At 40.9% G+C, this 12,547-nt stretch overlaps 1 protein-coding gene across 3 annotated transcripts in view; it reads left to right on the top strand.

Moving 5' to 3' along the window:
- AOAH (acyloxyacyl hydrolase) overlaps positions 1-12,547 on the top strand; it is a 73,366-nt gene that overhangs the window by 37,493 nt on the left and 23,326 nt on the right. For all 3 annotated transcript variants that reach the window (XM_085051415.1, XM_085051416.1, XM_085051417.1), the window contains exons 13-14: positions 7,104-7,195; positions 9,124-9,206. In XM_085051415.1, coding sequence (XP_084907541.1) covers positions 7,104-7,195; positions 9,124-9,206 — 175 coding nt within the window. The remainder of the gene's footprint in view (positions 1-7,103; positions 7,196-9,123; positions 9,207-12,547) is intronic.

The following is a 12,547-nucleotide window of genomic DNA, read 5'->3' as shown; positions in this document are numbered from 1 at the left end:
TGCTGCAGGTTGCCAGGGGGAAACAAGTGCAAAATGCTTCATTGCACTGGAATTTGTAGTTATGGTCTCATGTTTATCAGTCCCCTCCTGCATCTGCTCTTATGAAGATAAAAAAGCACAGCCCTGTGCTGCTGCCGCTCCTCCGACATCTGTGCAATTGGGTCAGGGAAGAGTTTGGCTGCAGTGTCCCGGTGCTGTGCCAGAGACACAAACCAGGACATCTGGCTTTCCACGCACGTGCCTGCAGCTCAAGGAGACCCGTGCTGTCTGTGGGATCAGAACCTGCCATTAGCAGGCTGGCTAGGATGGCTCCGTGCTGTGAGAACGCTGCAGAAGTGACCTGGCTGACAGTCCGGGAAATTCTGCTATAGGAATCTGGCTTTGAAGTGACATGCCCTGGATTGTTCTCCCTCATCCTGTGGCATATGTGAAATAAGTCCCGTAACTCCAGTGTTCAGGTTTTGACGCTTGTTGAACAAATGCATCCGCAGGTGTTTGAGGGTCATCCAAGTATTTATAGTAGACTTGTCCTTAAGGGAAGAGTTCCTGTGGCAATAAAATATCACTGCCACACTAATGGCTATCTTTGGGTGGTATCCCAGCATTTCCTGTTTTCAAACAACAACAAAATGCATCTGACTGTGAACTATACTGAGCCTGGGCTGTTGCAGTTCACTGGCATGTAATGAAATAATTGGGAGGAAAAGATCACGCCAGCAAACTGCAATTATTGGGTGGAGATAAACGCACAAGTATGCTCCTGACCTTCACTGTTGTTTCCTATCCTGAAATGTTGTCACTCCCTAGCTGGGGAGGACTGTACTTTGTCCTTCCCTGCACAAGGATCTGTTGCACAGGGGTGAGCATCACTGCCCACCTTTCCAGGTGAAAACCTGCTACTCTTCCGCTGGTGTCTATAGAATAAGGTTACAGACATTTTCTGGAGAGCAATTCTTCCAGAATGTTAGTTGTTGCCGTGCTGTGGGAGGTCTGAGAGTTTCATGGGGTTTTTCCACTTTTGCTCCCAGAGCTGATTTAAATGTTGCAGATTAGCCATTGTTTTTCTTTGTTAAATGCTTATGAGCAACAATTAGATGAATGACACTGATGACAGAGCTGATGAGGAACAATAAATTAGCACTAATGATAATTGAGATTATCTCGTCTAATAAAGATGATCATAATGCTGATGGCAGTGATGATTCTAGCAGTAACACTGGTAGCAAAGACATGTAGGCAAGACGAGTTTTAGACTATGTCAGCATTTCATTATCACTGTAATGAAGATTTAGAAAATTTCTCTTGCTTGAAGTTTGCTGGTCCACCAACTGGATGGGTCAAGGTCTGGTAATAGAATGCTGAGGCACAAGCTTCAAGGTTGGGACTTGGACCACAGATTACCAAAGTGAGTTTTGGAGGCACTTTATTACTGTCTGATGAGTGTGGAGCAACTTGCATGGGCAGGGAAGTGGTGCTCTCTCTGTAAGGCCAAAAAATATATGTAAGGTTTGGGATAGGAAAGAACATGGTTTTTTTATAGGACTATTTGCAAGCTTTTTTACCAGCCTGACAAAAATACATCAGTTAAATACTAATGCGGACATACAGAAAGCTCAGTTGTATAAAAACTATTATTTGTGATTATACTCATCAAAAGCAAAAAGTTATTTAACTTGGAGCTTACCATGAGTGCAAAAGTTGTCACCTTAGCACAAAAGCACTAGCAAAACCATTTCTGAACTAATTCAGACTTTGTCACTGCCTCTTCCTCTTCCTTGTCCTCTGTGTCTTGCTTTCTGCGTGGAGAATGTCAACAGCAGCAATTTAACTGCCTTGGAGTTATGGAGGTGCAATACTGTTGTCTCTTGTGTTGCATTAAATGCCACTGGTGAATATCCTTCATCTGTAGGTTTAATTAACAAATTAACTGGCTTCAATGATTTTTCAGCGCAAGGCTTCCCTCAAGGAGAATTTTTAAGCACATCCAGGGATGGCTTTGTGACCAGAGAGAGCGCAGATAGTCTGTATCCTAATCTTACAGAAGACATCTTTAATCTGGGACCACAGCAAGAATTTGAAGTTAGGCCTTGGAGAGGAGAGGATAAGGCATCAGCTTTGTGTACCTGCTGTTCCCTTGTGCTGTCTATCTCAAGACACTTCACTTTGATTCTGTCAAAATTTCTTTTATAAGACCCATAAAAATATTAGTTTGTCGAATGGTTTTATCTGCAGTCAATACTAGAGTAAGTTCAAAGCTTTAATTTCCATTTCAATAGAATCTCAAACCTCTACATAGAATTCCAAATAGCACTTTCTCACCCCTGCCCTGTCCAGATCTTTTATCATGGGTATAGGATAAAGTTGTGTGCCAGATTTATTCAGTGTATTATTTTCTTACTTTAATGATTTTCTATATTTTTACATGTCCATTTTTTATGCTTTCCATATGTCACATATTTCTTATTTATATTTGTCCTTTTACATGTTTACACATGCAAGTTTTACATATACAAGTGTAAAGTAAAATTTACACTTAGTAACAATGCTGTGGGCCCATCTGCCAATCAGCATCACATCAGTGGCAGCTGTTAGTTCCAGTTTTTAAGCTAATTAGGTGTGGACATAATTTTTCAGGAGAGATGCTGACTATTTCATTAAGAGGCTCTGCAGAATGGTTGTTTTCCCTAATTTTGCTGCATGTAGTCTGCCATGCAAAGGAAAGGTTATGACAAATAGGGGAAGAAAGAGAATGTGAATGAAAGATTCACTCAGGATGTTTTTGGATAGCTGGATATTCAACACTGGGGTGACAGGATGGGTATTTGGGCTGAACAGTTTTGGAATTCATATGTCCTGGGCTGAACAGTTTTGGAATTCATATGTCCATGTCCATGGACCTGAAGAGCATTGTTGGGAAGATGTTACATGTTGGATTTTGGATTTTCTGTTCTAATTAGAAATTTACTGCCCTCTTAGCTTTGCCCTGTAAGGGTCACAACCCCCAGTGTAATCCAGTGCAGGGGGAAATGCTTCTGTTATACATCTCACGTCGTACAGGATACATCAAGTTGGATCACTCAATTTTCCCATATCAAGTCCTTTAGGCATGCGCCATATCAGAGGAGCACTCATGTTTTCCAGTGTTATTTCCAGAGCCTTTACCTAGGAGCCGCTCACATGTACAGTTACCATCCCTCTCGGAGTATGTTCTTCCCACAAAGGGCATATGGAGCCATTATTGGGTGTGGAAAATACCCATTATGAGGTGGACACATTGTCGAAAGCTGCAGCTCAGACATGTTATTTCCCCAATAGAAACAAACAATCAAACAAATGAAACAACAACAACAACAAACAACAAACACGTGCCTCTCTTTTCTATGTAGGAGAAATCACAGGCACCTTGCACAAAGAGAATTATTCATCTGGAAGAAGGGGTCGAGTCAACTTTATTTTGGCTTTCTGGTTATCAATAGCTTTTGGGTTTGCCAGACTTTTAAAAGCTTCCGCAAGAATGGAGCTGAATGTTCATCCGTTTAACCTGAAAATTCGGACACTAAAAATGAAGTTTAATGCAGCAGACATGCACTTTATAAGGTTTTGCAAAGCAGAAGGAATATTGGGGTTTTTTTGAGGTAGATGGTTTTTGCAGAAAGCTAATGTTGAAAACACTCCTATGTCTAGCAATGGATATTGTGCTCCTGCTGCTCTGTCCATCTGCTTACAATTGACTTCCAAATAGCTACTAATTACAGCATTTTTCTGTTATATGTCTGGAATAGAAGCAACTTTTATATCTCATTTTAGAGACATTTTTATTTTGAGGTAAAAACACTATATTTATAAATGTGATGGAAATAATACCCTTTCCAGAAAGCTGCATTTTAAAACCGTTGGATTTCTATTTCATGATGAATGAAGAGAAAAGTAAATCTTACATTTATCCATAGTCCAGTAAATACCCAATTGCCCGAAAACTCAAGGGCCTTTCAGGTATCATTAAAGTAACTGTTTCATACTATTTATTTCCTATTAGCAGAATCCATCATTTCTTTAAATGTGGATTTAGGATGTCCCAAACACTTATCCCACTGCTTTTTTTTGCACCAATAGAAAAAACCAGGAGTTTGATGTGTGAAATTCTTTTTAAAAACATTCTCTACCATTCCTCTAAATCCAGTGAAATGCAGGCAGCTTTCTCCCAGGTAGTATTGTGATGGCTAAGATGTTGCATTTAGTGGGAAATAAGATAAGAGTTTTGCTAATTCCAAACCTCTGTCCCTTGCAGCTTTACAGAGCAGAAATGCAGTTTGTGCTTTTTAAAAAGATAGGCTGTACTTTTCTCAAGAGCTGAAAGGTTTGCTTATTTGTATACTTACAGAATAGAAAAGTTGTCTGTGGTACTTAATACTCAGACCAATATTTGAGCATCATTAAAGTCATTGTAAAAAGAAATACCCAATTTTCCTTCAATTTAAGGTATACCTCAATGATTTCAGGATTTCCAGGACGGACATTTCTAAAGGCTTGTATGAATGTTCAGTTTCCAGTGCCCTTTTGTATTCTGATTTTGAAAACCTCTTGCCATAGCAACCCTGAAACTTCTTCCATTTAAGCACAGCTTGTCGTGTGTGCATTTAGCATCAGCCATGGCTTTGGCTGCCCCCTGCTTCAAGGTAGGACATATCTAGCAGGAGAGGACATTCACTGAAATGAGACCTATCTAAAGCATTTGAGGCTAGAATATGGCATTTGAAGCTAGGCTGGAATAATTTTGTACTGTTTCTCTGCTAAAATCTGGCATGTGGGCTGAAGTAGGTTTCTCAGCCAGAATAGTCTAGAGAATGGTATTTAAACAAGGCTGTGCTCAAAAGAGTTTTATGCTAAAAGTCAACACAGTTTCACCTCCAGTGTGGGACACATTTGCATCTGAGACTAAGCAACACACAGTCTGTTAGACTGTACTTTCCAAACTACATCAATGCAGAGTTGAAGGTTCAGCATTCTTCTGAATTTTCCACTAACTACTCATCTTCACCCTTTGGACCTGAAATATCTTCAAAAGTCTGGCCCTTAAGTGTTTTGTTGGAATGGTGTCAATGCTAAATGTATATCCAGTTTTCAAATGCAACTATAATTTTGGGCTCAAATATTCCTCTTCAAATCAATTTGCAACTCAATTAGGCTCAGGCAAATTCATATTTAAGCCAAGTTTGCAGGGGGAAAAAACCAAACAGTTAAAAATCATTGGGACTTGTCCAATGAAGATATTGTTTTGGAGTGCCAATGGGAAATAATGAGAGAATTGGTTATAAAATGATTTGTTTAAAAAGTATTAAATATGTTTTATCTCTTTATATAAATATATGTGACGCGTGAGAGTTCATATCTACAGGGGTTTTTTCTGTGCTAAGTGACTGTTTCTGTCACCTTTAATGCAAACCTACAAGGAGGGAAATACTGCAAAAGACCAGGCCATGCTGTATCCCTCCCTTTCTGGTCATGGCTGTGCCCTTGGATTTGTGTTCGTGTTTGCACACAAAACTAATAGATTTGAAGAAGGTAAATATGAAGGTTCCCTCCAGCCCTAAAAAACAGATACTTTTATGTATATATGTATATATACAGATACACACAAGGACACATATATGGATGAGAGACAGAAAGCGAGAACAAACTGAAAGATAATTAAGACAGGCTCATTTTCACCTTGGTAACTAATGCAGATCTACTGTAAGTGGGTCAAATGTGCTGTTACATGCTTTAAACTGGCATCTGCTGTGCATTAGACTGCTCAGAGCTTGGCTTCAGGATTTCTTCCCCCCACAACCCCCCTTTCCTTGCCTTTCCTCCCCTTTCCCTGCATCTGCCTCCACCCTCCTACAGTCAAAACACATAAACGTATACTCAACCCATATACTCAAGTATAGCTCCCATTCACCTAAACAATAATTTTCTGGGTGTTAGAACTTGGTGGGGAGTACAAGATTTAGCTCTCCTTTAACTGCTCAGTGACTCTGACCCTCCTGGATAAAGTATTACCCACCTGCATGTTGTTTATAGCAGTGAGGTCTTAAGGAAACCCCACAATTGCTTGAAGAGAAAATGAAGCTAATAAATTACATGGATTAAACCAGCCTGTAAGTTCTCTGATTTTATGTTTTGACCTTCTTTTGGTTATTACCTTTTTCATCAGCAGTTTTTTTTCTTTATGAGCACACTAGATTTATACATTTGTCTTTGCAAGCATACCCCAGACTAGAAGCTGGAAATTTACTCCATGTTCTTGTCCTTCTGAGGTGGCACAATTTATCAAGGCTGTTTTCCTAACCTTTCATGATTTTTGGGACATTCAGAAAACAAAGGGGAAAAGAACAGGGCACTGTGTTTTGAATGTGCAACATGGCTTGCATCTGTGCAGAGGCTTTCCCAGGGGCAGTCACCTTTAAAAAGTGTTAGGGACTAATATCAGCAAAACAGAGAAGGATAAAGGATGCATGTATTTGCACAGGAAGGTTATGTCTGATGATGTGTTTTTCTCCCTGGACCCTGCCATGCTCAGAGGCCCTTCTGACTCTGTTGCCTTAGTGCCACCCCCAAAGTTTACAGAGAGGACCTGACAGAGGTTTTCAGGAGATCAGATGTTTGCAGCTCACCCTGCTGTAGAGGGCAGGGAAGCTTTGAGAGAATTTGACAATATGCCTTTGTCATATTCTCTGGGGACATCACAGTGTCATCTCTTCCTGTGCCCAAGGCTGACCACCTTTGGGCAGGAAGGATGCTGGAGCAATCAGCTGCTGGTGTGGTGGTCCACAGCTGCAGCACATGCTCCCATCAGGAAGAGTTTTGGACTCTTTCAGGAAAAAAGGGTGCCAGGAGCTGCAATTCAGATATCTCTTCTGTTTTTCTTTCTTCCATCTCTTCATATGCCTGTCTTACAAGAATAAACTTTTTAAGTATATGCAGACATAATTACCACTACTAGCTGTAGTTATGATTGCTGCTGTCTGGCTAATGCTCTGGCTAAGAAGTGTTCAAACTTGCTAAGAGGATTTTATGTCTGTGAGGGTGAAACCGTGTTGATTTAAGAATTTCTCTTTCAGAAATCATTTGCTAATCTCCCCATGGCTTTCAGTGACGAGTTTGACTGGCCCCAGTTCTCAGAGTTCACTGGATTTCTGAATTCCACCATCGGGTAAGCCAACAGACAGGGTGGCCAAGTCATAGCAAGTCTCTAGGTCTCTCAGAGCACAGCAAGAAAAAAACAACAAAACAGTGCTTGAAAGGAAAGAGAAAAATACCATTCAGCTCTGCATCTCCTTTTTCTAAAATCAAGCTTGACACTGGATCTAAGATTTTAAAAAATATTTTAAATACATAAGCAAGTCTTCCTGAAATTCACGGTATAAGAGCTGCTTAAACTGTAATATAAAAGGAGAAAAACCCCAAAGAAATAAAAAATAAACTCCCTTTTTACAAAATTCTAGGGAAGGGAAGCGTTGCTGAAACTAACAAAAATCAGCCTTTCTCTTTTTTTATGGTTTTTTTTGAATCTTCCCCTCTTCCTCATGTTTCCTTTTTGCTACTGAAACAGTGGAATAAAGGGTAACCCCATGGTTATTTCATTGTGTTCCCTTTTGGGGGGAAATCTTTCTTCTCCCCCTCCCACACCTTGTTTTTTATTTAACACATTTAGAGGGAAATAGCAAAAGTAGAATTTGAAAGAGTCTGTGACCTAATTTGCTGTGTTAGTTTGGCTCATGTGGATGGGGAAGGATGCAGGGATAGATGGAAAAGAAGTTAGTCTCTGCCAGAAGGGAAGGAAAATAAAGTCCAAACACAAAACACCTGGAAATGCCTGCCCTTCTAACTATGAAGTTAAAAAAATATATTTTTATTCATCATCTCTCTGGCCAGCATTACAAGGCCTTTGAATCCTGAAAGAGCTGTAGGATGCAATCTTCAACAGTGCTTGGTCTGACCTGAGTGTCTATTAAAAAAAAAAAAAAAAAATTTATGTCTAAGATAGATTAGGAATACAGCTGAATGCCAAACCAAGCATGGGTCAAGCCTGAAGAGGCTCTCTACCAGCAGCATTAAAAAGTTGGCAGACTATATTCTTGTTCAGGAAAAATATCTGTTGCACCATGCAATTGGACTTTTTGTTTCCATTTTGCTCCATGTGTAAAGTCCAGGCTCCCAGCCTCAGCTACATTCACACAGTGTCTGCTTTAAGGCAGTTTACTATTTGGCAAGCCAACAGGAAAGATCTATGCAGCCTTGTCTATCAGAGCCATAGCAAAACTGGCCTTTGAAATTGTATTACAATGCCCAGGCACTCAATACACACTATTTGTCTGGGCTCCAAAGAACCTGAAGTTCACAAGTGATCAGAGCTTAGGACTGCCCCTGAAGTTGTCAGTGATAAGCCTTGGTCCAGTGCTCAGTTTTTAATCTCTTCCATGCCTGGAAGAAAAAAAGAAACAAACAACTGCAGTCCAGATAGGAATGACTGTGTACTTGTGGCTGGGAGCTTGCTCATCTCATCAGCCTTGGGGCTGTTATCCTTTTCATTTGTTTTTTCATTTTCATTTGTTGTTTCATTTTTCTCAACAGTGCAAAATAACGGAGAGAACTAATAACAGTCAAGCATAACCTGTTTTCAGATTAATCTGTCCAAGATTTATGGCTTTGGGAAACAATTGACCTGCCAATTGTTTCTTCTCTTTTACTTACTGTTCCATAACAGCCAATTGAAAAGTCAGTTTGTGAGCAACCAACAGAATTGTTTTGATAAATGATGTATAAGATGTATAACAAAAAGGTTTTTAAACACCTTATCTGAAAGGCCAGGATAAAAGCATTGTTCCTGTATGAAACAATGTCAGAGAAACTCTTCATCAATTTATAGTTTCTGAGAAGATATCTTGGCTTTGTTTTAGGCCACCCTGTTCAAGATTAAAAAGATTTATGGCCACTAAAAAAGAGAGATGGTGAAATAGAAGCATATACATAACTGGGGTACTGAGTTTTTCAGAGACAAGAACATACTTCATTTTTAGTATCAGCTGTATTTTCATCATTATCATATGAGTTTAGCAATTTGAATTTTCCCTATTTCAGAGGCTGGACAGACTCTCTGTATTTGCGTTTACGCAAGAGAAACCGCTGTAATCACAGAGACTTGCAGAACATTTCCCAGAATGGTATGTTAACTTTTTCATGTTTCTTTTTTAATTATCTTTTTTTTTTTTAACGTTACTAAATAGTACTGATAACTGAAGCTGCATTAATGAACATCTTTCAGAAACAAAAAGAAACCCCTTCCTAGTTGCATGCATTTCTTACGGAAAAATAGAGAACAGCACTTATTTAACTCAGCACCTTTTCTTCTGGCTCTGAGCAGGGAGGTGTGTGGCTTGATCCCTTTTATCCACATGCTGAGAATTTCCACTGGATTAAAACCACTGTACTCCACTGTAACTCTGTGAAGGTTTGTTTGACCATGGCCAAAAGGGGAGATTTAGAGGGATGTCACTAGCAGTGATGGAGATAAAAAGGCTGCCCTTCATCTCCTCCAGAGACTGTGGCGCCGCCCCCTCTTGCTTGCACCCCCTGCTCTGTACTCCTGGGGGGAATCCTGAGAGGAGCCCACACTGCACCCCACAGCAGCACAGAGCACTCACTGAGCTGCCACACCAGCTGGTAGAGCAGGCACAAAGCAGCCATCAGTCTCACAGCAAGGGTGCCCATGACATCCTGAGACATCCTTTGGGGACCAGCAGAGATCCTCCTGCAAAACTGGGGAGGTCAGTGGTGCTGGCATCTTAATGTGCTCTCAGAACAGATTTTTAATAAGTAATCAAACACATAAACAAAACTTAATGCTGATGGGACAAAGACAGGACAAAACGGTGCTAGGTTTTGGTTAATTTTGTGGGGCTGGCACAACATCATCATTCTATGAAAAAACATTTGATATATATGTAACGTATGCATACAATTATGTAGCAGACCTGATATACCTAGAATTAAGGAAAGTGTCTTGCATGGTACCCCAGTGTGCAGTGAAGAAGAGGAAGATTAATGACTACAAGAAATAAAAGGTGGGTAGAGAAACAGCTAAGCAAGGAAGAGCAGTGGGTTTGAGAGCAAAGCCCTGTCTCTCCTGTATCTTTTCTAATGCTGCTTAACATTTGGAGTGGTGACCTTAGAGCAAAGACCAAGGTACATGCTTGGTGGCTCCTGTGAATGATGCAAAATTGTAAGGTATTAACCATCCTGGAGCGGGAACCATCCTTCCACAGGAATAATTTAGATGAGCTTGGGAAGAGCAGTGTCAGGAATTGCAGCAAATACAATTGTAAAAAGCATGCATGACAGCACTAATGATGAGACCTCTCTGTAAACTAGTGGCCCATAGGGACAGAGGCATTGGGGTGCAAAGAGAAATTCCAATAAACCATCAAGAGTGCAGGGTAGAAGTGGAAAGAGGTTGCAAGATGCATTATGCATGGCATTTTCTCTAAAGACAGGGAGAAAGTCCTTCCTCGTACAATTCCTGATAAGACCTCATATTTTGGTCCCATTTGTCTGGGGAGGACTGACCTTGATGGGGATACAGGAAAAAGGCTTTGGGGAGGAAAGGGCAAAGGAGACTTCTGAAGGGATGATAAGACATGTTGACATTTGGGCAAAGCAAAAATTAAAAGGTGTTACCGTTTTGAAATCCTTTGAGGCATAAAAACCACAGAGGGGGAAGAGTGGTTTAAACTGAAGGATAGTTCTGGTACAAGATCCTGGGTTTTCATTAATCTTGCCTCTGTTTGGAGGGAAAAAAATTTGAAAAAAGTTACTACCAAGGAGTGAAAACCTAGAATAACCCTCAAAACAGAAAAATGAAGGCAAACAAGAAACCCTGAGTTGTCAAAAGAGGTTGTGTGAAGGGGTGACAGTAGTCTTCCTTATAAATTGAGGTTTATGATGTCAGCTTTTGTTTCTTGGATTAGTTGTTATCTCCAACAGCAGGTTTAAAAGACACTTGATTATGCTGTGATTATCCCTCATTGTTTCTATTGTATTTAATTAATTTTCATGCTTCAGAAAACTGGCTGCAGAAGCTTGGGAAAATTTATTTTCCTCGGGTAGATTATTTGGCTGTATGGGATGCTCTTCCTTTCCAGCAGATGACTCATGTTGGCTACAAGTGAGGAACACTGCTGCCTCTAGAGCTACTTAGAAACTTCATAAATGTTTGGAATTCCTTGAAAAATTTGGGATCAGAAAGGATCTGCCCAAGCCCTCCACCTCCAACAAGTAGATACCACACAAATATCTCTAAGGCAGGTGCCAAGAGATGGTGTCCAGCTATTTTTGGTGGTGTCCAGCAACAGGATGAGGAGCAAGAACCAAAAGATAAAGTTCAAGAAGCTTCACCTCAACATGAGGAAGAGCTTCCTTACATTGAGGATGGCAGAGCACTGGATCAGGCTGCCCGGGGAGCATGTGGAGTCTCCCTCTCTGGAGACATTCCACACCCACCTGGACATGTTCCTGTGCTCGAGGTGACCCTGCCTTGGCAGGGAGGTTGGACCAGATAACCTTCAGAAGTCCCTTCCAGCCCTAACAGTTCTGTGAGTCTGTGGTCTTACCAGGCAAGAAGAGGTTGCACAGACAGGTAGCATGATTCAGGGATCACTTCCAGGCTCAGGTGGGCATTTTCAGCTGAAAAATTCCATTCTGGTTCCAGCATCAATGCCACTGGCCATGCCTCTCATATGCATTCCTCCTTCCTGTGGCACACATGGTGAGTTGAGGCTTTGAATCTTCTGTGCAAGTGTTCTACAACGTGTTTGGTGCCATCAGTAAAGTGCTTCTGACTTTCTTGCCTGTAAGTTGCAGGGTGCCAGAGTTGGGGGCTCCCAACATTGCAGTCCCCTGGATGGACTTTCTGGTGAGAGAGAATTTTAAAAAGGGCCAAACTAGATGGTCATGGGTGACTAGGTGTCATTAGTTCTTCTCATTTGTATCCAATTTGTCTCAGTACCTGATACCCTAATTACCTTGTTCTGCTCTCTTTACATTAACGGGAGTGGTGCTTCACATGCTTCCTTTTCGCAATTCCCTCACAGGCGTTTTTTATAATCTCTCATTGTGTGCATCATTCGTTTTTCTCTCCACGTATCTCCTTTCCACTTACACTACAGACACCTGCAGGATATAAAAAGAGGTGAGCCTGTGTCAGGGCAAAAGACTCTGCAGAAAATTAAGAAGTGAATTTAAAAAGGGAAAAATTACCAATGAGAGAACAATCTCAGGATATCTTCTCTAAATCATCACACTGACATTACATTGTAAAGGTTCACTTTTATTGCCTCATTTGGTGTAATAGTTTCCCGGAATGGGAGGATTAAAAAAGCCACCCTCAGTGTCAATAAAGCAAACAGCTGGCCACCAGCCTGACCTAATCCCACCTAGGACAACTAAACCTTCCTCTGAAAATGCTGCTTCACAGCCCCACATGTGTGCAACGAGAGGATGCTGGTCT

The sequence above is a fragment of the Lichenostomus cassidix genome, chromosome 2 (genome assembly GCF_008360975.1).
Source record: "Lichenostomus cassidix isolate B80296 chromosome 2, HeHo_3.0, whole genome shotgun sequence".
In the NCBI taxonomy this organism is placed as follows: Eukaryota; Metazoa; Chordata; class Aves; order Passeriformes; family Meliphagidae; genus Lichenostomus; species Lichenostomus cassidix.
The sequence above is the reverse complement of the archived record's forward strand: the minus strand, read 5'-3'. Positions and strand labels throughout refer to the sequence as shown.